The sequence below is a fragment of the Mauremys mutica genome, chromosome 1 (genome assembly GCF_020497125.1).
Source record: "Mauremys mutica isolate MM-2020 ecotype Southern chromosome 1, ASM2049712v1, whole genome shotgun sequence".
Lineage (NCBI taxonomy): Eukaryota > Metazoa > Chordata > Testudines > Geoemydidae > Mauremys > Mauremys mutica.
Window position 1 is genome coordinate 254,099,482 of NC_059072.1, and position 27,976 is coordinate 254,127,457.

Consider the following 27,976-nt stretch of genomic DNA (forward strand, 5'->3'; position numbering starts at 1 on the left):
TACAGAAAAATGTGTCTTTATTAGCATTGTTATAGGCAATGCATACATAAGAATTGATCCTTAAGTGTACAACCCCAGCCACGTTTAAAGCAAGAGAGTCAGCAGATTAAATTGATCTTGTACATATCTGCAGTAACAGGATTGCCCTGACAGCCACCAGAAGAGACTGAAATTCACTTTACCAAAAAAAGTAAATAAACACACCCATTTTATATTTTAAAAAGGGCCAGCTCTTAAGCTGGCAGAGCATCAAAAATATCAAATAGGGAATTGCCCAATTGTAAATGAGTTCCTATAATGTTTGAGTATTGCATTATTCATACCCTGCAGATGCCAGGCATGCTGTGTTTAAAGCTCAGTAAAAAACCCAGATTTTTTTTTTATTTTTATTTTTTGGGGGGCCAGGGGAATCAATGTTTACATTTTGATTGGTCTGACATACCTTTAAAGTAAGTAATCATCAGCAGAATTACTAACTTCATCACAGGAGGGTAGTAGTACCAGCAGTGAAAGCTTCCCTTTGTTAGACTTAAATCTGAGTGAATGAATTAGCTACACACCAGTCTGGAATATTTCTAACTGACATTAAATTCATGCCAATTCAGAAAAGCACTCTTAGCTTGTTTCTAAGTAGGTAAATATTTAACCAGTTAGCAACATTAAACACCAGAATTTGAGAGGTTATTCCTTCGTGCATAGTTAAATGCTGCAAGATGGATTCACATTTAACAAAGCAGAATTTAACAAGCATTTTGCAAGAAAGACTGCTCCCTTATAATAAGGGATCTCAGCTTAGGGGAAATTAATTTCTCCACTTCTTGCAACTGCTCAACCCGTGGATTCATTTAAGTGCAAGTTATTAGATAGTTTGATATCCAGCATGGCTCCTCTTTCTACCAATCAAATAAGCAATCAAGACAATCAGGACAAGTCCAGCAAGGGCTGCGCCAACAATTATAGGGATCACCATGTTATTTTCATCCAGTTGACATTCTTCCACTGTAAAGAGGACAAAATTCACATTAGGAACTGGCCCATTGACAGGAAAGGTACCAAACTTTCAGCTGATTTCATGTTGGAAGATTCTACTCTAGCATACAGATGCATGCTAAACTTGAGTCAGTCAACTTTTAACTTGTAGCCTGGCAGCAACAATGGAAGGAGCTCTCACCATAGCCACTGTAAGTCAGCTTGCTTTTCAAGATGATTCAGTAAAGAATGATTGAACAGCTTGTTGTGTACCCTCTTGATAAACAGTATTCACTGTGTACAACATGCAATTTACTGCACACAGTGTAATAGTGGATTTATATATACACACACAAGTTCCCCACACATTAATAGAGCCAATACTACAGGAGCCCACAAGCAGCTTCTCTTCCTAGCTACCCAAACTCCTCTCACCTAACACCTTCCCTTGTGACTATAGCCATTGAGATCACTTAACCAGTTGGGAACTCAGCTTCTCAGATCTTTGCTCCTTTGGTACGATTGCCCAAGAGAACACTGGTGTGGAAGTGGAACTACAGATCCTCCAAAGCTTTTCTGCGCACTACAATGGTGCGCTGTGTCTTTATATGCACTATTCCAAGAAAATGTTGCATTTATTTACATGTAATGCACTAGCCTTAATTCAGACACTCAACTAGCTGTACTTGGTGGTCTGTCACAGTTGTAATGAGGCATGCTGTGACTGAGCTTTAGACCAAGCTGAATTTATTGAACTGGCCACTAACTCTAAAGACTAGATTCTGAAAAAAAATATTCAGATATGCTTAAATCAGTAAAACATGCAAGTTCATTAAAACCTTTAAAGTGTCGTTAAAGTGTAGATGTATGCAGTTTTTTACCTGCTCCAAATTTGTTTTCATCGATCTTGAAAACCTGGACCTGAACATCAAATAAGTTGACAAAGACATGGTCTGTGACCCAAAGTTTCTCCTCTGCATTACACTTATAGGAGTTCCCCAGTTTAGCTCTCAGCTCGCTCATGCTGCTGTTAAAAACGTCAACCTTTGTTTCTGTGCAACAAAACGCAGCATAAGTAACAAAATAGGTTTGAGAAACAGAAGTTGCAAAGGCTTAAGAAAATTCAAGTAGTTAAAACATAACATGTTCGCTCCCCCACCCCCGGACTTCACCCTCAGTATTAGTGGGCATATATCTAGGCTCCTTAGTATTTATAGAGCTCATCTATGACTTTATTTAACAAAAAATCCTTACCTTTAGCTTCAGAAGGCAAAGTTGTGGTCACATTGACACCTTGCAGGAAAAACTTATCAGTACTTGTATTCTTAAAAAAAACAAAAACAAAAAACCACAAGAGAGTTGGCATTCAGACATGTTTTAAACAGTTGAAGTACAATGTAGTTCTACAATTGAAGAGTTTAATACATCCTCACTAGAACTGCTGAGGTCACTACAAAAAACAAACAAAAAAACCACAACAAAACCCCAAGACATTCTAGAATGTGATGCCAGGTATAGTGGTGAATGGCAGTCAGGCTAAAAATGCCCTGAGACTTTTTAAAGAGCTACCAAGTTAGCATTTGAAAATGGTAAACAAGACAAATACTCTCAACAACACATCAAAACCACAATCCCCTGCTGACCCAGGATGGTGGGGATCTGTAGAATACAGGCAAGGATACAGCACAAGTGCTTACTGGAAGGCCTTAGAGAAAGCCAGGGTCTACATTAATGGCTTTAACTCAAGCCAACATCAATACTGGCAGCATTTAAAGGCTGACAATTAGAAATTTCAGGTTGATCATACTTGCTCAAGTCAGTGAGCAAACATACTATATCCTGAACACACCCTCCCAGGGAAATAAAAGGGCTATCAACTCTTCTGACACATGTGCTGCTGATGCAACCAAGTAAGCACAGTACCTAACAAATCACTGCAGAAGACAGTGAAGCAGCAGGTACCGGTCATGCTTTATAAACAGTATTACTAAGGACTTTAATCCAATTCCTTCTGCAAGCTTGTCATGTAATTAGATGAAACACCTATTTACAGAAGTCTGTTCCCCTAAAGGCTGTTCCAAGCAACAGAGCTACCAACAGTTTCATTCATGGACAATTGCACAACATATTAATAACGAAGTGCTCCTTCATTCCCCACCATTTCTTCTACTTACAAAAATCCTCTCCCTCCTCATTTGTTATACATTCTGTAGGGGATGTAACAAGCTTTTTTGGAATAAAACTCACTGTCACAAAAATAAATAAATCTATCTTGAGTCCAGAACAATTTAGTCACATCTAAAAAGCAAGCCAGAGCTGTGCAAGATACTACATTTAAACACCCTTACCAGTAGAAACTGGAATACAAGTCTGGTTCTCCCAAAAGTCAGGCTCAGAAAGGCAGAGGAATGGTCACAGCTCCCAGAGAAAGATGTATTCACTGGAACAAAATTCAGCACATCCAATCCAGTCTATGGATGAGAAAAGGGCTAGTTATTACATCTTACAGCAAGATGTTAACGCTACCTGGCTTCTGCTCAGATGCATGAAAAATTGCATGTGGATGCACACATGCATGTAAAAGTGCTCATTATGTGGGCACAGGTTCCTTGTGCTTACACCACCATTCAAGCCTTGCTGTGCTCTCCTTAAGGCCCAGATCCTTGGCTACAGTCAAACTGTATTTTCCAGCTAAAACATGTTGCGGATAAGGAAGCTAGTACTGCACTGAAGAGCCTGATGGAAACCATCAGCCATCACCACCAATGCACTAAGGCTTATTAAATTAGATTAAAGCAACCATATGAACACACTTCTGCTTCCACATGAGGGAAAACTGAGAACGGCAAGATAATCCCTTCTGGCCTATTACTGAGTCATGTAAAGGCAAGAGAGTTTGAAAGGCTTTATTACACAACGCTAACATCTCAGCATTTCAAGACAATCCTGTTTGCAGAGTGCTATGGGGTAAAGGTTTTAAGCCTGTTGGACTGAATCAGAAATTTGCACATACAAGTTCTCTGATAAAATAACTTAACTTTCTTTTAATTTGGCAAGACTAAACACCTGTCTTGACTGATGTAGAACAAAATGCCCAACCTAGGGGTAAGAAGGAATCACCAAACTGTCTCAGCAATACTTAGAAGTGCTGCCAACCAGGTTTTGGGAGTAGACTGCCAGTAGAATTTTACAGGTTGGCTGGCACTACAAGAGATCTTTTATAAACTCCTACTATTCTTTAGGCATACCCCTGGAGGTACATCAACTCATCTAGATATTTGCCTAGTCTTTCAACAGGCTAAATAAAAAGCACTTGTGAAGTCAGTACAAACTAAAATTTCATACAGACAATGACTTTTTTATACTGAAATGTAAGTACATCATTTATATTCCAATGGATTCATAATTATATGGTAAAAACGTGAACGTCAGCAATCTGTCAGTAAGTGTGGCTGTGACACTTATGTATTTTTAGGTCTGATTTTGTAAGCAAGTCGTTGTGAAGTGAGGTGAAACTTGGGAGTATGCAAGATAAATCAGACTCCTGAAAGGGGTCCAGTAGTCTGGAATGGTTGAGAGCCACTGCACTAGGGGACAAGTGAACCATTTCAGAGGGGCTAGAAGTTCATGTTGCAGGAATTGGCTTACCAGATTCCATACAAGAGACCTGTAACTTACAGCTAAGGTGGTGAAATGCATTTCCCATCAATACAATCATTAGGGCTCAAGCAAGCCCCCAGCAACGCTAACATCCACAGACCAGTTCACATGCCTTACCTTCTGGACCTCACAATATCCAACATATGACTGCAATCATCTCCTTTGACTTGCATCCAAATCATGGACCAGCAAAAGGGATCTTGCAACCAAACTCCCCTAAGGATGGGAGTTTTTGGTCTTTCCAATAAGCCTTACTGTGGTTTGCCAGGAAAGAGCCCAATCTATCAGAGTGGGTTTCCCAATTATTCCCCTCCAGCAGACCTGTTAATGAACTAAGTATGTGTGTAGGAAGGTACAGGCTTGACACTAAAGCTGGTGAGCTGAGCTTTGCAGCAAAAAGTATAGAGCCAAGAAACAAGAGTAGGCAGGAGGCGGACTGAAAAAGAGCCAATAGACTCTATTGCAAAAAAATATATTTACAGGGAAGACTAGTAAGTTAGTCTATGAACCAGTTCTGCCCCCTCAAAATTCGTGTGTGCTGGCCTTTGACACTGGCTGAAACTGTGAAACTATGAGACTGTGAAACTCAAATTGCAATATCATAATATCAAAGAAGGACTGTCAATTGTCTGCACAGAATTTGAAAGTTTGTTCATATTCAGATGCCTCATTTTCAAACAGACTGATTTGTGTGTCTAAATGACACAAACGCATTTAAGTAGCATCTTCATTTTCCAGATTCTCCTTTTGATGTTTTCAACTGTTTCTATGACTTGAACAAATATATTTCAGTTGAAGTTCAACATTCAAGTTGTAGAGTCCTGCTACGTAATGGAGACACATTTAAGGGTCTTATCCAGGACAGCTCCCAGTACATCAGGAACACACTATTTATAGCAAGTTTACACTAATTCTGTATTGTCTGAATATTCACTGTATCAAGTTAAAATGTTGAACAATTAAACTGGAGAACCATAATGGAGTACGGTTAACACCCAGTCCAGCCTACGAAGCATAGGGAAGCAATATTTTCCACTAGCTCTCTCTGTAAGTTCTTAGTGTACAAATCAAACAAGATATACCTTTCCATCTTTTCTTAGATACGTGACATTAAGCTGCAGACCCATATGAGCAAGTACACAGGTTCCATTTGTACCAGTCACATTATATTTCCCAGTCATTGGATTTTGTGGAGGTGAGGTTGGTGCCTGGCTTGTTGTAGGTGTTTGGCTAGTAGCTGTAGTGGCTACAGGAGTAGTGGGTGTCTTATCTGCAGCACACACAGTTTCTGGAACAAAAGTAGTACAAGGTGATAAACATCAAGTACAATTGCACAGAATTACAAGGAAGTCATTCTATTAAGAACAAATTAGACTCTTGAATTTTTCATTTACTTTTTACTGGTTAGATTCAATACAGAACTGGTCAGCTTCACTTTCTTCTATTTTTGTACTAGGCATTATGGAAAAAAACCATGATGGGTTTCTCAAAATCCATTCTATTTGTTATCAAGATGACACATGCCTACCCTTATTAGTTTTAGCAGAACAGTTGTTTATGGTGAAACAGAAGCTATCTATCCAGTAGTTTGACATTAATGTCTTTTCACCAAATCAAGAACATTTACACTTATCCCTGATTTATCAAGATGCAGCTAGCGCCCCCTGCTGGCATATACATAGCTAGGCTCATGTTGCAACCCTAGTCTGTTGGCTGCCAGCACACTGGAAAGCAGAAGCTGGTTCTTGTGTTATCCTTGAAAGCCATTTTCTAGTATAGTACCATTCTGGGACCTGCACCCCTGAGCCTCTCCCCATGCCCCAGCCCTGATTCCTCCCTATTCCCCAATGTGGCCCTCAGGCCAAAAAGTTTGCCCACATCTGATCTAGCTTCTTACGGAGTTTGTTCACAGGCTGCTCTGCATTGCTCCTTCTAATGATTGTCCAAAATACACCTTTCCCCTCTAGCACAAGCACAACCTGTGAGGTTCATTCCTCTGTCAATTCCTACATCAGACCTGCTTGCACTAGTAGCCACGCCCCTGCCATTTCTCTGAAGGGAACAATTTCTGGTTTACCCACCTTCAGTTGGCCAGCCTAGCTTCCGTTCTTGTCCAGTTCAAAGCCAGGATCCATGTAGTAAATGGGAAGGAAAAGTTGTCATAGGGGAGCAGTGACCCAACCCATCCCTATTGTTTGCCAAGAGATGCCAGGGGTCTCCTAACACAAGTTCCTGACTTGTTTTAGCAACTCTTCACCAAAGGCTCCTGCATTCTGCTCCTTTTCTAAAGCAGGCACGCCAGTCAGGGAAAGGAAATCCCTGTGGTATAGGAACTTGAGCTTTGAGCCATGATTATGTCCCATTCCAAGAATGCTATCCTTTAAAGTGTCACATTTACTGTTTTTATGTGGATAAAAGAGACCATGCAGCAAACACTGTAGTGCAGATCTGGCTTCTGTGTCTGAGGAACCACTCAGAGTTTAGTCTCCATGCTGTGCATGTAGTTTTTGGTTACTTAACCCCTTAGCAGTGGTTTTAAATAAATATGCTCCAAAATTTCTGCCTCTAAGTTTTATTGTGGGCTGCAGGTCAAGAAGGAATGTACTTAGCTTGAAGTTTAATTAAACTCTCAAAGCATACACGGTAACACAGAGCCCTGTATGTTCTTTGGCATCTCCTGCCCATTTCAGGGTAAGGTATGCCAGGGAGCTTACATCTCAATGGGAGACTGGTCCAGCCTTTCCGGTCCACTGTGGACCTGATGTAGATGCTGCATGGAAGCCCTGTTTGGCTCTGCTCTCTGAGCCAAGGCCCTGGCCTATAAGATCATTTCCCCTGTCTGAACCAAAGGACAAGCCAGAGTGCTATTCAGTAGGTTCTGTCTGGTGCCACACAGAAGATCTTCCTACAATTACTGCAGCTACAGCGCTCCATATATTGAGGCCTTTAGTATGTCTGGGGAAATTGATTAGCCTGTGTATTGCAGAAGAAAGGATCCCATTTGCACGTGGGAATAAGTCCCAAATACAGTGCAGATGTGTTATTTTCACTGATTTATAAAAGATGGTTCCCCATAATAACTAACCACCTTTTTAAAGCAAGGATGCCAAGCTCTCTGGTCACCAGAGGCCAATATTGAACACGAACTTGGATCCTTCAGTATCATCTTAGACCAAAGCAAAAACTGAACAGGTAAACTTCCTGCACATCTCTCTTCAGGAAAGTAGGCAATTTGCTACCAGCAGGTAAGAGTCAGGTCTCCCTTTCTGCAGCAGCAGCTCCCACTTCCCCATGTGAAAGAAGAGCCAGGAATATATAACTAAGTAAATCCCAACACAGTCTTGGGAGGGGACCAGCACAGTGAAAATCTCCGGTCTAACTTGTGACTACTCTATCAGAATTGCACACTGATGAGAATGAACACAGGTGTAGCTGAACCAGTGAAGAACACAGTCTACACTTGTATTTACACAAGGACAAGCCTCATTCAGCACCCTTTCAGAAATTCCCATTGAACAAAGAGGGCTTTGGGGAGACACAGACACTGCAGACTAGCTTCCTACACTAGAAAGATCTGTTTTATGGGAAAGTACAGTCGTCGTCTCCTGAAATCCCTTCCTCAGTTTTCCATGGAATACACTGGACCCAGCTGATAATGTCCTGGTAGGGAGAATTCATGCTGAAAGCACCAGCATCAACTTTTTTTTTTTTTAATTTAATTGATTTGATGTTCATGGAATGTACTAGACAGCTAGAGTGAAATCCAGACTCTATTGAAGAGAGAGAGTTTTGCATCAGTTGGAGTAGGATTTTCACTTCACCCTCTCTTGATGGCTGGTCCTATTTATCAGGTGCAGAGCAGGCAGCAGCAGCTGCCACTGCCTCCTATATCGCACAACTAATATGCTTCAGGGACCCTTTTGTAATACTTACATGTCCAAGCAGATACAATCCTTTGCTTGTACCAAGGCTGCCAATGTGTGCTTGTCATGATGCAGGTACCTATCCAGGAGAAAGTGAACTGAAGCCACATGAGTTCACTGTACAGCTGTCAGGTGGCTTTCATGTCCAGCCTATGCTGGCAGTGAACAGAAGTCATCTTGAGGTGACAGGATATTTCTATTTCTGATTACTTAGTCACACAGGCCTCCACAAACAAGGTAGGTTCGCTTGTCTCAGTATATTTTCTCAATAAACCAGATATACTTACCATTTCCACTTAAGGTATGATTCACAAGATATGCTTGAAGCGTAACATTGCTAAGAGTTATGGTCACATTCAACATATTAATCCGGTTGGTACTGAAACATCTATATCTTGTGTCCAAGTCTGCCTGAATATTAGGTTTTTGTGAAACGTTTTTCTCTCCTGTAACAAAAAATGTAGTTGTGCAAAGATTAGGATGTTGCCAGATAGCACTGCACAGAAAAATAAAAAAGTGCTATTCCACATGTATAACAATTCAGGAGCATACAACAGAAAGTCAATAAAATTTTTACTTCACCTCCAGTTGAGTTGGGGAACACAGTTGTATCAGACAAATTGTAAGAGAACGTTAGCTCATCAATGCTGTACAGCTTTGAGGTCTTTGTGAAATTCATTTGTAACAAATGTCCTGCTCCAAATCCAATCGCCAGTATAGGAGCCGATACATTCTCTTTACCACAACTGCTTTTGTTTGCCAGTACTTCAGCATTTTGTGCAAGTGTGAAACGTGCTACCAGCTAAAGAGGGTAAAATCAAGAGAGTTTTAAATGGGATTAGTAAACACCTTCCCTACTGTTACTTTTCAGATATCCCAGGCAATTACTCCAGCACGCTCAGCCAGAGTCCATTACCACAGGGTGAACATTCTTAGCATTCAAGTATTTAACCCTCAAAAAATACTTTAGTGTTTGAGGTATACAATTTTTTAAATAGCATTTAGCTCCATGAACAATTAAGTAAAACGCCCCCCCCCCCCCAAATTTCCTCTAAACTAGCACCATGAGTCGGATTGTACCTGACTTCCTGAACTAAAGAAGCTGAGGTACAGGAACTCAGATAGAAAGTGGAAGTTTGGAGAATTTAAGCTTTGTTCTCTGATGTTCTAATACATCTAGGTAACAAGGACTAAATTAAGCAGTACAGTTTGCACAACTCTTGCTTGTCTATGATTCTTAGAAATCTTTTATTTTACTTACTTTCAGAAAAGGAGCAACAGGAGGAGTTATGACAAGGTTTTACATTGGCACTGAAGGCGAAAGTGAACAATGGAAAGTTAACAAGCTGTACGAATGTTTCTCAACCTTTTTTGATACCAGGGACTGGCTTGCTGCCTTCTTAAACTGTGTCAGGGAGATCTCAGGGCTTGGTGCCAATCCCTGGACCAGTCATTGAGAAACACTGTGTAGCTGATCTTTTATAAGGGCCAGTCGGCTTGAGTTAAGAAAGCAGCTTCATTTGAATGTTAGTGGATGCCAAACTTAACCCGGGTGCAATTTTTAGATAGTTCAGAATGTTAGGGCCCGCCACAGCTCATTCCTCATACATGCCATAAACGGGAATCTTGCTAGGCCAGAGCTTGACATTCTAAAATATTGTCTACTAATAAGGCATGAAACTCAAGGGATTACAGATTGATAGAGAAGCTCGCTGCTCAAAAAGGTACTTTATACACATGTATAAGCAGACATTTGACTCCATCTTGTCTGTGCTAACCATTTCCCTAGAATATAATAAAACTTGTAAGAGATTGAGGAAGAGTATTCACACAACAGGAAGTCATCTCCAGTTTTACGTTCATTCTCTCTTCTGTTTCTTTCCACCATATCCCACAATCCAGTAATTTCTACCCATTGAGCAGTTTATCCTGTTCAGTGTATTCTGTTCTCTCCCCCCTTACTAGCCATCTCATTTTGCATTCCTCTTCTCTATGCATACACTTTGATGTATCTACGCTCACCTTTTAATTCCTTTCCAGACTGATTAAGTGGCAACCAACAGGCTTTTTTGTTTTTAAAAGTTAAGTGCCCTAGCCCAAGTGCTATCTACCATGAAGGCAGCCCAAACAGACATTCTACCAATCAGCATAAGGATTTCCTTTTAGTTTTCAGTGCTGAAGTATACAGCAATTCCCAGTTCTCTTCACCCGTGGCATGTGCAATTTATTCAACTGACTGATTGAGCGAGATTTTTAGCATGATTCCTAGCCTTAGGATATGCAGTGAATTTAGGGTGGTATCCTGGAGGGCAGGGAGAGAAGGGCAGACAAGATCTTACTCATTATACATCCCTACACCTTGCAATAGTACTAAGAGTTACAGCTTTAACTGCAGTTGTTTTAAAATAAATTAATTTAAATCCAAGTCAGTTTTAAACAAGTGAGATCAGTGGACTTGAAACTTGAAGAGCTGCTTGCCTACAAGCTATATTTTTTTCAGCCAGAAAAAGCAGCAGGTGCAATGAATCAGTCCTTAATTGATTTCCAGTAGACACTTACCTAAAGATGATAATCACTGACACTTGGTGCAATATGATTTAAATCAGTGGTGCTAATAATTATTTATAGCTATGGAGATTTTATTAGACTTTTCTCTATAAAAATTAAATAATTCAAGATCTGAACTTCTGTATTTCACTATCTGGCATGAACACTGCAGCACTTTAGGAATAATGAACTTGCTAGTGTAAAATCTGTATCAAGTCAAATGAAGCACAAATTAACTAAGCAGTTAATTTGCAGACAAGTTAACTATCTTTCAATTCTAGAACTAAAGCAACATTTCAAATAAAGTCCTCAAATAAAGTCCACTGGCATAGATGAAGAACGTGGACAACAGACTTTGAACCAACTAACTCCTCACTGAGATTGCTGAAGACTTTTTCGTATGTCATGCAAAAGGTTTTAAATTTCAAAAGCTACTTACTCTCAGCTTTAGTGATAGTATATTTATGAGACATAGGAACTAAGCTAAGGTAATAGTATGCTCAAAGGTGAGTGTTCCAAGTTTCAGAATAAGGGAAGCAAAAATAATCTTACAGAAACAGTTTGTAGCTGCTTCTGAAGAGCTCTTCATTTCAACTGAAATAAGCAGATTCAATTGGCAGTGCTGTACTGAAACCGGCATAATGCAGACGATGCAGTGTTTTAGATGTTGCTTTATAAATGGAAGAGACTGGCTTGGGCAATTGTTCCCTTCCTCTGTAAAATGCTCTGAGAGCTCCTTAGATACAAGAGCTAAAGTATCATCCCCATTTTACAGATGATGACACTAAGGCACAGCAGGTCAGTAGCAGAGCCGAGCCAATAGAACTCCCCACCCAGTGCCCTGTCCACTGGACCTGGAGTTGTCACCTCTGAGATACAAAAAACAGACATCTGGGATAATCCTGAGCCAAAAAAAAAAAAAAAAAAAAAAAAAATGACAATGCTGGGAAAGCCTGGCCAGGTGGCAACACTAGCTGTACCATGCCATCTCCAAAGGAAGACCACTACATCAGAATACTAAAAGGAGCGGACAATACTCAAATGAGTATTTAATGAGCACATATCATTTGTTGACCTAATAACTGAGCTACAAACTGGATATGCAACCCCAGCAGCTTCAGCAATCGTCCCAGTACACTGGAGCTCTCAAGCAGACTCAAGTGGAGTCTAGCTATGCAACTGGCAGACAGACATCTAGAGAAGTCTCATGAAGCGGCCCATAGGGGCTAAATTTTTTATTGGCATAAAAGCAGACTAAGTGCATACACAAAGCAGGAGAATCACAGTACGAAGGGCACACAGTCTGCTGAACTGAAGGCCACAATTTAAGAAAGGAGCCAACAGCAATAGCTGCAGGATTTGAGAGATTGTCTATACTGAGGTAAGGCAAACTAAGCGTTGCTGCTCTTGGTGTAGTGCAGTGGTCTCCCAACTTTTCACACTGCACCCCTCTTACCCCTGTCTACACCCCCCCAGGAGCCAGGCTGGGAGCAGAGCTGGGCAGCACCAGCGGGGTCTGGTCTGGGCCCTGCTGCATTCCCCCCTTCCCTGAACATTCCTCCATGCCCACTAGAGGGGCAGGCCACTGTTTGGGGGATCACTGGTCTAGTGTATTATGTAACCTGAAGTATTAAATGCACCCTTCAGCAGCAGCTTCTAGTATTGATGTTAGGACCCCAAATTGACAAATTAAATCACTCAAGTTCATGCAGCAGCTGGCAGTCTTAGTACTATTAGTGTTTCCCAAAGTCTACTCAGGAAATAACGTGTCAGAGCCATTATTCCAGAAGCAAGGAGGAATAAAAGATTTAAAGAGCACTGTTTGTGCAAGGAGCTTTTCTGGCTTAATGTTTGCTTTAACTTCTAACAGAACCCACCTGCACCAACATCAGTTTGCCTGTTTAAAATGCAAATCGGAAGTAAACATTGAGCTACTGCTCCTACCTGTTGACCACCCTTGGTGTGGTATTCCACTGAGAAGGACGCTGACAGATTAGCTATTATGCAGACTTTACCACTCTGATCTTTCACTTCAAATGCTGACGAGGACATCTGTAAAAACACTGTTAAGAGTGGAAAGTAGTTAGTTTCAAACAAAGTGTTACTTGAAGAAACAACCTGTTTCTTCAAGTTGACATAGCCTAGGTCAACAAAACTCACATCGCTCAAGGTTGAGAATATTCCACTCCCGAGCGCTTATGTTGGTTAACTATGTCACTCGCGTACACATTGCTACATTGGTGGGAGAGCTTCTCCGGCAGACGTAGTTCCAGCCGCTTGTGAAGGTGGCATTTTTAGGCCGACGGGACTCCCGTCAGCACAGAACACCTTCAACACATGCTGCAATGGCACAGCTTTATCAGCTGCACGATTACAGCACTGTATGTACAGACATATCCATACAGTGCTCACTTTAGACTCCAAGAGAAGGACTGACACATACAACTAAATAAAATAAAATACAATATAAAAAAAATATATGGAGATATACCTATCTCATAGAGCTGGAAGGGACCCTAAAAGGTCATTGAGTGCAGCCCCCTGCCTTCACTAGCAGGACCAAGTACTGATTTTGCCCCAGATCCTTAACTGGCCGCCTCAAGGATTGAACTCACAACTCTGGGTTTAGCAGGCCAGTGCTCAAACCACTGAGCTATCCCTCCCCCTCGGTACAAGAAAAGCTTTGGATAAAAGTCTTGAAGTGACAACGTACAGTCTGATGAAAACAGTTTCATGTTCATCTCCAGCGAGATCTGTGGGTGTGTCCTGAAGACACTAGTTAGTACTTCTGTACTTTCAGAGAAAAAAAAGTACTTTAAATTAGGGCTGTCGATTAATGGCAGCTAACTTATGCTATTAACTCAAAAAAAATTAATTACAATAAATCAGTTTTAAATCGTACTGTTAAACAATAGAATACCAATTGAAATTAAATATTTTTGGATGTTTTTCTACATTTTCAAATATATTGATTTAAATTACAACACAATACAAAGTGCACAGTGCTCACTTTATATTACTTTTGATTACAAATACCTGCCTTGTAAAAGTGACAAAAGAAATAGTATTTTTCAATTCACCTCATACAAGTACTGTAGTGCAATCTCTTTATGGTGAAAGTGCAACTTACAAATGTAGATTTTGTTGTTGTTACATAACTGCTCTCAAAAACAAAACAATGTAAAACTGTACAGCCTACAAGTCCACTCAGTCCTACTTCTTGTGCAGCCAATCGCTAAGAGAAATCAGTTTGTTTACATTTACAGGAGATAATGCTGCCCACTTCTTATTTACAATGTCACCTGAAAGTGAGAAAAGGCATTCACATGGCACTTTTGTAGCCAGCATTGTAAGGTATTTACGTGCCAGATATGCTAAACATTCATATGCCACTTCAACCATTCCAGAGGACATGCTTCCATGCTGATGCATTAAATAAATTTTGTGACTGAACTCCTTGGAGAAGAATTGTATGTCTCCTGCTCTATGGTTTTACCTGCATTCTTCCCAATATTGTGTGTTATGGTAGTCTAGGATGACAACTCAGCACGTTTGATTTAAGAACACTTTCACTGCAGATTTGACAAAACACAAAGGCGGCTCTAATATCAAATTTCTAAAGATAGCTACAGCAGTCAACCCAAGGTTTAAGAATCTGAAGTGCCTTCCAAAATCTGAGAAGAACGAGGTAGGGCGCATGCTTTCAGAAGTCTTAAAAGAGCAACACAATGATGCGGAAACTACAGAACCCCAACCACCAAAAAAGAAAATCAACCTTCTGCTGGTGGCATCTGACTCAGACGACGAAAATGAACATGCGTCAGTCTGCACTGCTTTCGATTGTTATTGAGCAGAACCCGTCATCAGTATGGAAGAATGTCCTCTGGAATGGTGGTTGAAGCATGAAGGGACATATGAATCTTTAGTGCATCTGGCATGTAAATATCTTGTAATACCGGCTAACACAATGTCATACAAACACTGTTCTCACTTTTGTTGTAGGAACAGCAGTGATCTGTATGCACAAAAGGTAAGGTGACCAGACAGCAAGTGTGAAAAATCAGGACGGGGGGGTGCAGGGTAATAGGAGCCTATATAAGAAAAAGCCCCAAATACCAGGACTGTCCCTATAAAAATCAAGACATCTGGTCACTCTAGCAAAAGGTCTGTTACACTCCCCGCCCTTGTCTCCTCTCCCTCTGAATACTTGTGAAGTGGCTCTCCCCTTTCCCTTCCCTCCGAAATGCTTGTGGAATGAATGGGCTGCTTGAACAGCTGGAAGATCATAAGAGCTCCCAGGTAGACAAGGTGTCTGGGACTCTAATTAGGCAGCGCTCACTCACCCAATGCATGGACATTGTGTGAGGTGGAGTGTGACCAACCAAACGTGGTCACGTCCTTTCTAGTCGCAGGCCATGAACAGGTGGTTAAAAGGGGAAGGGGCCATGTGCTTGGTATTGCACTCACAAGATTATACCTCCCGTAAAAGCCCTTTGCCTGGACCACCTGGCCATTGGTTCACCCCGTTGCATTTCATTGTGCCTTAGGAAGAGTTACCTTCATCACACCGTCCATCACTACGCTGTGGGACAGTTACCTTCAAGGATCCTAACATCTCCAGTGCCATGCCTGTCCTGGGAGCTCCCCCCCCCCCGTTTTTTTTGAGCTTATCAGAATAATAAACATGCTGCTTTCTGCTAAATTCTGGTGGGTCATTAGTCCTCCCTACGCTTACTAGCTGGCCCAATTTCGGGTAACAACTTTCAGGTGACATTGTAAACAAGACGTGGGTAGCATTATCTCCAGCAAAGGTAGAACAAATTATCTGTCTGAGCGATTAGCTGAACAAGAAATAGGACTGAGTGGACTTGCAGGCTCTAAAGTTTTATATTGAATTAAAAAATAAAAGTTGTTTTTTAAAATACAATTTTACATTTGTAAGTTCAACTTTCATGATAAAGAGATTGCACTACAGTACATGTATTAGGTGAATTGAAAAATACTATTTATTTTGGTTTTTAAAGTGCAAATATTTGTAATAAAAAATATAAAGTGAGACTGTACACTTTGTATTCTGTGTTATAACTGAAATCAATATTTGAAAATGTAGAAAACAGCCAAAATATTTCAATAAATGGTATATTATTGTTTAACAGTGTGATTAAAAAAATTGTGATTTAATATGCAATCACTTCACAACCCTACTTTAAATCTTCCACGTGGAAGCCATCTCTCCCATGATCTTAGCACAGAATGCCTTTGTAAGCTACCAGTGGTCCGTTTCCCATTCCATTGCCTTTACTAGTGGAAACAAATATCTTTCCCAATATGTGTCCAGCTCACCTGGAGCAGCTGACACATACAAAAGTCAGTGCTAAAATGGGTGAATGGTTGGTTAGTTAGGAAGAGGGCAGGAGGATAAGAATGACACCTCCTTTCCCTCACACTGCTTGAGAATGAGGGGATTCTTCATTATTTCCCAACCCAGCAGCCCTTGACAAAACAGAAATCTGTCACTTTCCTTCCCTTTCCCATGATGGGAAAGAGCTGTGGGGATAAAGCCAGGCACCGACACACAGCCAAGCAGCAATCTGATCCCATCTCACCAGGATTACTATTTTGCAAGTTTCATCAACATGACTTGGCACAATGAGGATTGGCAGGGTGAAGGACATTGTTAGTTGCCTTTGATCACACTGAATATTTTTTGCAGGAGTGGCGCCAGGGTTTCTGGCACCCTAGGCAGAATTCGGGGTGGGGGGGGAATTTTGCACGCACCCCAAGGGGCGTGCAGGAACTTCCAGTTCTGCTCCCGTTGCGCCGCCGAAGGACCCTCCACCGAAATGCCGCAGGCAACAGTGGCAGTCATTGCCGAAATGTCAGCAGTAGCTCAATTGCCTGCAGCTGTTTTCTGTGGCACATGGGCAGAGGGTCCTTCTTCGGCGGTGTGACGGGAGCGGAACCCGAAGTTCCCGCGCGCCCTGTTGGGAGCGCGCAAAATGCCACCCCCCACATTCTGGCACCCTAGGCGATTGCCTAGGGTTGCCCAATGGAAGCACCAGTCCTGAGTTTTTGTAGGGTTTTGTAAGCTGTGTTTATATTTCAGGATTTCCATTATTCCATGATTCCACAATCAGGGTTCATCACAAAACACACCTTGAGGTAGTTCCTAAACCCTTGGGGGGGGGGGGGGAAGGTCTGTAGCCGTTGTGAGCCCAGTGCAGGGCTTCCTTCAAAATCACATTTTACTCCTGCTTCCAAAAACTCAAAGTTTTTAAACCAACAATGAACATTCTGTTTTTCAATAAAATCAGGAAGATTTGACCAAATTGGAGGCTTTTCCATGAAAGTTTATTTTAGTCAAAAAGGCCTTTTTTGGGAAAAAGCTGACCAATTCTATGTGGCTCCATTGAATGCTGTGAAACAGCTCAGGTTTAACTTAGCTGAGGATCCAGCACTATATTAAAATTATACCTCAGGTTGCCCATCCGTAAAACAGGGATACTGGGGTTTGCCCACACTTTGAAAGTGCTTTGAGAGCCACAAATGAAAAGAGTGAAGACTTATGGGTTGAAAATCTACAGTATATTTAGGTGCCACTGAGCTGCACAGTCAGACGGCTGGATTTCTAGCCTTTAAACAAACATGATGCTATTAGAATTAAGATCAGGTGGCACAGGAACAGAAGCCAGTAGTGGAAAGAAATGAGGTTTGATAGGAGATTGCAGGGGGAGAGAAGGCTTCGCAAACTGGGAGGATGTCATTCCAGGCCAAAGAAGAGCAATGTGAAGAGAGGAATGAATGTCACAGTCAGAGATTAAGGAAGCAACAATGAAAGGAGAGAGCCCCAGAAGGTGTGTGTTCAGGACCAACGGAGTGGAAGATGAGACAGGAGTGGAACCTTAGCAAAGATGAGGAGTCTGATCTTTAAGCGAAGAGGAATGTGAGGCCAAAAGGAGGAGGCATAACTGCTAAAGTGGCAGGAGAGGATTATTTTAGTTGCTAGGTGATGTCAAGGTAGGAGGAGGAAGTTGCATGAGAAAAACAGTTTACTGTAGCCCCTGTAAGAGTTCATGCCAAGGCATGAATCAGCACTTTAACCAGTGAGAACCCATGGGAAGTGACTAGATTTACTGAGAGGGAAAGAGCAACTCCAGTATTACGAGACTGACAGAAGACAGTGGAGCTGTTATTGATGAAGTGAGGAGGCCAGGTAGTTTAGGAGGAAACGTACAGTTCAGCTTTTGTTGTGTTTAATTTAGGGCATTAACAGGACATGCAGAAGGATATGCAAGCATAAGCATAGGGAAGAAGTCAGAAATAGGTTGAGGGCAGACAGTGTAGGCTCAAGACCACAGGAACTGATTAGGTCATTGAAGGGGCACGGTGATGTATAAGATGATCAGTGACAGGGGAACACGAGAGAAGGGAGAGCACAGAACATACCAAAAGGACCAGACAGAAAGAAGGGGAGTTAGTAAAGAACAGTCAAGGAAACCAAAAGAAGGCAGGCTCAAGTTCCTTGAGCCTGCAAGAGAGAAGCCGTTTGTGGATTTTGTGGGGACAGTTTCAGTACAGATCGTCACCGTTTACAGCATGTGAAAGTCTCAGCTCATCTACAAGACGTAAGAGAATTTATAAACTGTCAAACGCTGAAGACGGGACTGTACATCCAAACCAACACCAATGTATTACAAAGTCAGTGCTAGGAAGAAGTTCTATTATAGAACTGAGCCTTACTTAATGTATCTCATTAAAGAATACTATACAATTACAACACTGCTTATGCTTACTGTAGTACAGGCTGATTCAGCAGACCTTTATTTTTTCCTGTTTACTTTAAGCAATTGGTGATGTGACCTTCTGAGTTTTAGTTTAATAGTTGACAGCACCAAAGAAGACTGTTGCAATTTGTTACCAATAGAGCACTGGTTCCATAAAGTTGGTGGTTATTTTCAGGGTATATAGTTAAGTAGCTCGAGACACTAGTGTTTATGAGTAATCTTACCATGATCATTGAAAGCGAAGAGAGGCCAGTGATCTCCATGGGAAATATTTTTCACTGCACTGCTACTACTGTACAGAGCAAGGTGATACAGCTTTGTAAAATAGATTCAGAAACATTGTAATTTTAAAGACTGATTTACACCACAGCTGGATAAATACAATATTCAAGAAATTGTGACTTAATGCAAGTAAACATGCAAGTGATAAATAGGAATGGTTTTCTGAAGACCCCGTTTTGCCTATCTGAACAAAGCAGTGCAACATATTTCTACCTGAAGTCTGTGTTTCCATGTGTATGTTGAATCTCTTACTAAAGGAGCATTTATTTCCAGAACTGCCTTTGTTTTGCTATGACCCCAAGTTAACATGCTGGTGGAGTATTATGTTACAAGTTACCATTTCAGTTCCCTGTTAAATACAAAATAATCATGTGGAGACACACAGGCCACCAGGCAATTCAGTAGGAGAAACAATATTAGTTATTTAACTTTGCACTGCTAAGTAACTTTCACTTGATGCTCAAATAGAAAGTTAGGATTTCCCTTTTCTTCACCCTCAGAGAAAGTTTCAAATACTACTTAATTACATCTATAAAAGGTTGTAACATAGGATTTACCCTTCCAGATTGGGTGCACTAAATTCAATATCCAGCCTCTGACAGAGAGCGGGTTTTTTAAGTGTGGGAGGGAGGGGGGCGGGGTGGTGGTGGTGGTGGTGGAGGAGTGGTTAGCGCTTACTGAAACTGAGATGTTTGTTGAAACATGTTTTCAGTTGTTACAGTGTATGCCAGAGGTAGTCAAATTATTTTTTGTCACGATCCAGACTCCAGAGAGTCAAGGTCCAGACTCTGGAGAAAATAAAAATAAATGATAAGTAAATAAAAAGTTTTCAGGGTCAGTTCAAAAGTATCTTGAGGTCTGGATTCGAGCCACAGTCCACCTACTGACTACCCTAGTGTATCTGTTCCCAAAGAAAACTGCCCAGATTGCTGCCTGCAGGAGTTAATGATTTACTCTGCTGCTGCAGTTTCATTATTAGGGTTGTTCCATGATTCTAGAGTTCTGCCTGGTACACAGAGATCTCAAGCCAGCAGATTAGTTTTTGAAAGAACTAGTGTTTACGTAACATAGTTTTGTTTAGCTTGGATTTCCCTCTAGTAGTTTTATGCTTGGGGAGTGGGGGGGGGGAGAGGAGAAGAGGGTTAGCCACCAGAATCCACCTCACCTGAAATCTCACATTGTAATCTGTTTAACTACAGTATGAAAGTCCCATTATAAGTGTCACTTAAGGGCTCTATGCTATGGAAAAAGATTTCCAGGTAGCATAGCTAAACATTGCCAGAACACTATGACCTTGCAATGGTTCAGCATGCCATAACCAGTCTGTGTGCCAATGAAGGCACTGCACACACAATACTTGCCACAACACCACTGCAAGTTGGTGCCTGTCCCATAACTTCTGTACAGCTCTCTGGAGCTGCTGGATAGTTGGTAGTATGTTATTCGAACCTGTTATCATTTGCTTACCACCATGCAAGAGCTGTGCATGCAGATATCACGGCTTGAGCATAGCAGGAAGTTGCCTGCACCTTCTGCCAGACAGACTCTGGGCCAGGGGCATATTCCCAAGTGGTGTGGTGCTTCTTGATAGAACAGTGTGCCAAGGAGGTAAGGAATTTGGTTTGATTTTTGTCTAAATAATTCAGGTGTTTGTCGGTCTTGTACTTCCGGTCGTGGGTTAGAACCTACAACCCACAGTCACTTCAATGGCTGACTAGGGCCCTGTTTTACAGCTGAATTAACAGCTTCTTTAACATTGCCTCCCACATGCAGGCAGGCAGGGGCGTGGTCCATACCAGAGTTGAGAGAAGAGCCCCCCACCCCAGTAATAGCATCCCAGGGGCACATCCAGTACAAGCCCTTTGTTAAAGGACTGAGGAGACAGAAGAGAGGGATGTGAGAGAACAGCAGTATCTGGATCACAAGACATCAAATAAACAGCAAGATTTGTTTTAAGCAAGTGTTTAATGTGCATTTGTTAACTCTCCTGTTTCTCAGGAGATGAGACCAGCACAGCACCTGGTTAGGTTTGATGTTTTGTGACATGTAAGTTAGAATCAATACAAGCATACATGAAGTTATGAGTCTACCTCTCTCCACTTTTTCTTTTGGGGGGGGGGCAGGGGGGAGAAGGACAGCAGGGAATGGCAAGGGGTAGACCCAAGAGTAGACCCACATCAACTGCCTTCAGACCCAATTAGAACAGGGAGTGGGAGGGAGGGACCAACTGCACCATGCAGCTGTAACAACCGTTTCAGTCCACACGGGCATTACAGTAAATGCAGTGGCCAAGGCAGGTGCAAACTTTGTTAAGACTTGCAACAATGATACACGGACCATATTTGTGTTGCATTAGGACAAAAGACACAGAAGTATCTTGCAGTCGCCTGAAGCTGCAGTGGCAACAGCTTTTTTCTCTCTGCTGCAGATGAACCTAAAGAGTCAGAGTAAGTTTAAAAAAAAAAATCCCAAAAACCTCTGGAAGACTCCTCTTATTCCAAGAGAATTCTCTGCAGCACCCAGCCTGGTCAGGCTTCCCTTCTGAGGAAGGATGAGTAACTGAAATCCCAAGTGGTGTACTGATGCTAATAGGTATTTGGGTCTTTGAAACTCAATTTGAAGTATTACAGCTTATATTAAATGTAAACAGAATATTGAATATAGTTCACTGGAGGGGTTATGCTATACTTTTCACGCTAGTGTCAGATAAAGATACCAATAATTAGCAGTCTGTATTAGATTTCCACCATGAGTTAACTGATAGCTCACGGTAGTTAAGCTAATGTTAGGTTTGTAAAGGCTAGTGTAAATACTCGCCAACAGTGTTTTACCCAAAGGTAACCAAACTATTAGCCAAAAGGTAAAAGGTAAAAAAGTTTGAGTATGAAGCAGAGAGGACTACATCATACTCCACACAGAGCTAAATAAATGTATTCTCGCCACAGAATTCATGCGGAATAGCAACATGCAGTGCAAGTTTTACAAAGGATTCAGTTTTTCATTTTGACACATGATTTTCAAGCATTTTAGTGTAATAAATGTTTCACATCAGTAATGGGGGGAAATATTTACGTAGATTCTTAGCTGTCCAGTTCACTATAAAGACAAGTTCAAAGTCTGCTACAATGTTTACTCACTCAACTTTTCCAGCTTAAATAAAACAAGAAAAAGGCCATTTAGCAACTGCAAGTGTGGCTTGAAAAGTCACTGTGAAGTTACATCAAGTTCCATTTGGTATCTGAAACTTAAAAAGTGTCAATTCAAGAGTTTTACACCAGGATTCTCTCCCTCTAAAAGGGCAGATAAATAGTGAAAAATGTTTGTCCGGTTGATAGCCCACAATCACATTTTTTCTTTGGGATGGGGTGGGGAATACCCTCAAACTCAGGGCTGAGAGTGAACTAAACAGAAAAGTCCCCTCAGAAAAACAGATGATGGAAGAGGTGCAGACCAAACTGGTTCAGTGAACCATCTTCACATTCTCATCTAAACAAAACGAGCCGGTGCACCTTCAGCCTCCATACAGAAATTGTGCATGCCTTCCCTAGGTGCTCTTTTCAAGATGGCTGTTTAGAAAGGGCCATCTGACCAAACTAGAAATGAACTAAAACAATGAGGAGTCCTTGTGGCACTTTAGAGACTAACAAATTTATTTGGGCATAAGCTTTTGTGGGCTGGAACCCACTTAATCAGAAATGAACTGAATTTTAATACCCTTAATTATTTTTCTTCCAGTTGATGAAAATGCAGATTTCTGTGCCCAAGCCTGAATGCCAAAGATTGTCTTTGTTTTCTTATGCATTACCCATTGTGGAATGTTACATCACATTTGCAGCTGAATGTTCTAGGATCAAAGGGAAGGACAGCTACTACACTTGTTACATTTTCATTAAAAGTGAGGCTGTCAGTACTACCTGGTACTATGTTATTCATTGCCAATGAAGGGTAGAAAAAGCTGAGCAAAGAAAACAAACCAAACCAAACAACCCAGTCATCCTCACCTTGTGATCCACATCGCAACCAAGGCTATTTAAAACTAGAAACATGCCTCCAAGTTACTAAGCAAAAGCATTACAAAAAGTTTCAAATATCATGTTTGGCACACCAAAGTCTCACCAAATGAATAAAGAGTAGTTTGAAATATGTACAGTTCAGTATAAAGGTAGTGCAATGAAGTATTCAGATCGGTTTTAAAAGTGGTACTAAGTTTTGTGGTCTTATGGTTGGCAGCGGACTCGTTTACATGCTACAGCAGAACTGGTCACGACACCTCTCACTGAAGCCACTGATCATTTTAAAACGATTATATGTGACTTGGAAGGAAAGAATGCAACTGACAGCAGTTAAAATGAAAATAGCTACTGGAAAAGTGTTCATCGTTAGTACCAGAAACAGCCATAATCCCATCAAAATTTGGGCATCTAGTTTAGCTGAAAAAATGCTAGTTGCCTCTCTAGCAAGGCAACTTTTCTGCAGCTTTATGCTTTTTGTCTTTTCAGAGTACATCTATTCAGCATTTTGCAGCAAGCCTTCCAGCCCAGTGTGACGTTGTATGGAATATGGGTGACCACTTATAATATTATTGCTATCTGTATTACAAAATTGCAAGGCCTCTTACAAGATATGCCATGTAAGGCATCAGTGGGAAAGTTATGATGGGCAAAATATGATAATCAGGTTTATGTATGTATTGCGAGTTATAATTATGTGTGGTATATTTGTATATCAAATTAGTGCTGTGTTTCTAAGGGTGACACTCCCAGACAGTGTGACATCAGCTCTATCTAGCCTGCCCATGAAGGACAATCAGCTATACAATGAGCCCACTGAGAAAAGACAGGGGGACAACATATAGGTACATGTCTGTGGACATGGGACTCCAAATGCTTTTCCATGCCCATGTGCTGTGAGCTTGTGTTTGGGACAAACAATGTATAAGCCACATGGCAAGGATATTAAAAAAGGCAGCTGCATCTTCTCCATTTTGCCTTCTATCCTGCTTCTCACCTCTGGAGTAACTTCTCTACAAACTAAAGCTTTGAACAAAGGACTGACAGACCCATCCACGTGGATGTGTTCCAGAGGGACTCGACAAGCCAGCAAACTCACCAATGCTGCTAAGAACTCTGTCATATGTACCACTGCTTTGACCATTTAACAGCTCTCTTCTTTTTTATAATAAAAACTTTTAGTTTTAGATACTAAAGGATTGGCTGGCAGCATGATATTTTGGGTAAGATCCAAACTAATATCGATCTGGTAACGTGGATGGCCCTTTGGGGATCAGAAGAACATTTTGTATAGTAAGTAGAGTTTTAAATAACTCCCCACCTTACTGGACATCTATTATGATGTTGTGAAGGCCAAGACTAACAGGGTTCAAAAAAAGAACTAGATAAATTCATGGAGGATGGGTCCATCAACGGCCATTAGCCAGGATGGGCAGGGATGTGTCCCTAGCCTCTGTTTGCCAGAAGCTGGGAATGGGCGACAGATCACTTGCTGATTACCTGTTCTGTTCATTCCCTCTGGGGCACCTGGCATTGGCCACTGTCGGAAGACAGGATACTGGGCTAGATGGACCTTTGGTATGACCCTCTTCAGCCACTCTTATGGACTTACTTGCTGATTGGGAGCCAGAGAACTGGAATGCAATAAAGGGGGCTGTGCAATTTATTTTTCTTTGTTTCTTGATAAACAGTGTTGGGGTGGTTAACAGTTAGTTAACACTAACTACAGTGTTAACCACCAGTTTTGGCAGAATCTGCTCTCCTTTTAGCAGCCTGCTCTGACTGTAGCATTTTCATTGTGGGCTACTCGAGGCACTTAGGGACAGACAAGGGTCGAGAGAGCAGGCTACCACTCTAAAATCAGCCATATAGACAGTACTTTCAAGTTACAGCTCATGATGGGGCTCAGGCTCTTAAGCCCAACCCCACCCCATAGTTTCAGAGCCAGAGATGCTATTTAGAGCACTAAAATAAGCCCCATTAACACAAGTCTGTTGACCTGGGCTGGATGGCTTGCTCCAACATGCCATGTAGACGTACCCTCTGAGGTTTAATTTCAGCTCCTAGTACTGGCATCTTAATCAAAACAGTTTTTACCAAGTTGTTCACCAGCAGACCATGTAGTATTACTTGTAACCAATGCCATGCATCCCATGAAAATTTAGTAAGGCCATTTAGTCAGGGGCCAAAACCTTACCACCACAACTCAGCTGCCTTTGAACAGACACCTAGGAAGCTCATCTCAGTTGGAAGAGGAGGATTACAGGATCCACTTAGCATTTGCACTTTATTACACCTTCAAGGAGTCTTCACTTTGCCAAGTACATTGTCCCAGAACCGTGTTTCTTCAGAAGCAGCCAGAAAAGCTATAGAAGTCCATTCTGAATGGCTCATCAGGATTTGATATATTAGGGGACATTGTAAGCCATACAGGATTTTTATCTCAAGAACAGCATGCTTCAACAAGCCATCAGTGAAGATAAGATTAGCACAGTGCAAAGTTGATCTGAAACATTCACATACAAGTTCGCTGCAACTTAAGTTTTCAAAAAGAACCAAAGCTGCAAGATTCAGATATGCGTTTTCAAACACCAGAGTTCTACAGTGTTGGTATCCAGCCCATCTATACAGTTATGAACCTATGACAATAGTTTTCTAGCCTAACAATCCCTGTATTGTCCCCCAGTATGACCAATGCCCATTATAAAGAGAAACAAATAGATTAACTACATAGTTCTTGTATCTATTGTGTCTGAAAAGTATTTACTGGGCTTTAATCTAGATTATGCAAGTTTCCTCAATTGCCTTTATGAGTTAGTGCTTTTCAGCAAGTGACTGTTAGATGACCATGTTTAATCAGCACACCCAATGCAAGAACTGAGCGCCAAGACATCACTGGCAAGGTTCAAAGCTGCACCTTAGACTGGAATTAGGTGAAAGCAGCACCTACAACCAGGGCCATCCCTAGCTATTCTGGGGCCCTACGCAGCCCCCCCATGTGGGGGGGGGTGAGGCACAGGCCTCTGTGGGGATGGGGGGGCTGACTTTGAGGGCAGGGGGGAACCACCCCCTCAGCACTCACCGACAGCAGGGCTGGGGCCAGGTTGCTGCACTTCCTGCTGCTGGTGAGCACAGGCCCAGCCCTGCTGCACTCTCTCAGGGGAGTGGGAGCGGGGCTGGGGCAGAGCAGGGGCAGGAAGGGGCCTTGGGGAAGGGTGGGGCTGGGGAGGAGTAAGGGTGGGGCTAAGGTGGAGCAGAGGCGGAAAGAGGTGGGGTTGGGGCGGGGGCCACTGCGTATGGGTAAGGACAGCCCTGCCTACAACATGCAACAGGAATTCCAAAAATAGGCCACATTTCCCTCAGAAACCCATTCCTTTCACTGCTTCCCCAATAGAGGATCCTTTACTTAGTGATACTGAATTTCATTTTACTCTCCCTGCAAGTCTTCCCTCCACCTATCAGCAGTAGCAGCTACATTTGTGGGATGAAGTTTAATTGCATTCCCCACTGCACCCTCCCCTGTTTCTGCTGAACATATTCAGCAGGAAACTACTGTTGTCATTTGAAACAGTCACATTAGGCAACAAGCCCCTAAAACGAATGGGAAAGTTCACTACATCTGAGAGCTACTGTTTCACCTGTCTGCAGAATCAGCCAGATATCAATGCATTGGTGACACTCTGAATTCATTACAAGCACAACATTGACTATATTTGTCCCATCTACACTGACCATTACAGTTGTCAGCACCATGTCATTTAACTTAATGGTTCACAGCCATATTCAGGCAGTAGAACTTTGTAAAGCAGTGAAGTCCCCTAGATACTTGATTTTAAGACATCTAAGAGCCAAACAACAGAAAGGGCTAATCTGACTGTGTATGTCCAAAGAATTTCTCTCACACAGGGGAGCTCTGCTGGGTATTACTTCATCACTTCCAAGTTTGCACTTCTGCCTCTCATTTCCTGGCCCAGGGAACGCAAGGGAGGTGGGTTCTGCTCTGCGTATCCTTCAGGGATACAGGGCCCACCAAGGACTCCTCCACCATCCCCACACAGGAAAGAAGTTTGCCCTTAAATTGTAGTGTACGTTTATCTGGCAAATCCAAGGACCACACACAAGGTTGAGCATCTTTCCAAGAAACCTGAACCCCAACAAGTTTAAAGTTACAACATTAAAACAGAAAACTGCAGAGGAAAGCCAGGTAAGAGCCAAGGCGGTTTCCAGTGGGGGGGCAGGAACAGAGCCCCGCATCCAGCCCAAACGCCCCCCACCCCCGCACCGCAGCGCTGAAGGGCGGATTTGCTGGCTCAGGCTCCCCGGGGGCCGAAGGGGCCGGGATGGGTTTGGCCAAGGCGCTGACCCCCCCCCCGGCGGGCTGCGCTGCTCGCTGTCTGCGCCACCCCGAGCCGCCTGTCACAGCCGGTGGGCACCAGCCGCCCGCGCCGGGCTGCGCCGCCAGGGGCGCTGGGGCCAGGCCCCCCCCAGCCGCCCCACCGCGACCGCCCCCGCGCGGCCGGAGACCGGGTCCCCTCCCGGGGGAGGGCGGGGGACGCGCGCGGCCGGGCCCGACGCCTCTTACCGAGCAGCCCCGCGGCCAGGAGCAGCCCGCGGCGGCCGAGCCGAGCCATGGAGGGAGGCGCAGGGGAGACTCCGCACTACGGCTACTGCTGCTGCTGCCGCCGGGCACAAGAGACACCCCCCCCCCCTCGTCAGGTCATATGACTGCTGACGTCACCGCCCCACAGCGTCACGTGCTTCGGCCGCCAACGAGAGGGGGCGGGGAGAATATCGCGAGAGG

The 27,976-nt window shown here is 42.5% G+C and overlaps 1 protein-coding gene across 1 annotated transcript; it reads right to left on the reverse strand.

Moving 5' to 3' along the window:
- LAMP1 (lysosomal associated membrane protein 1) lies at positions 1–27,914 on the reverse strand. The gene is made up of 9 exons (XM_045007438.1): positions 27,758–27,914; positions 13,044–13,162; positions 9,135–9,354; positions 8,840–8,998; positions 5,712–5,917; positions 3,318–3,440; positions 2,224–2,293; positions 1,851–2,021; positions 1–999 (listed from the first exon to the last, which is right to left on the reverse strand). Exons 1-9 carry the CDS (start codon positions 27,804–27,806, stop codon positions 860–862), a joined length of 1,257 nt encoding a protein of 418 aa, XP_044863373.1. The 5' UTR covers positions 27,807–27,914; the 3' UTR covers positions 1–859.
- Positions 27,915–27,976: the final 62 nt, after the last annotated feature.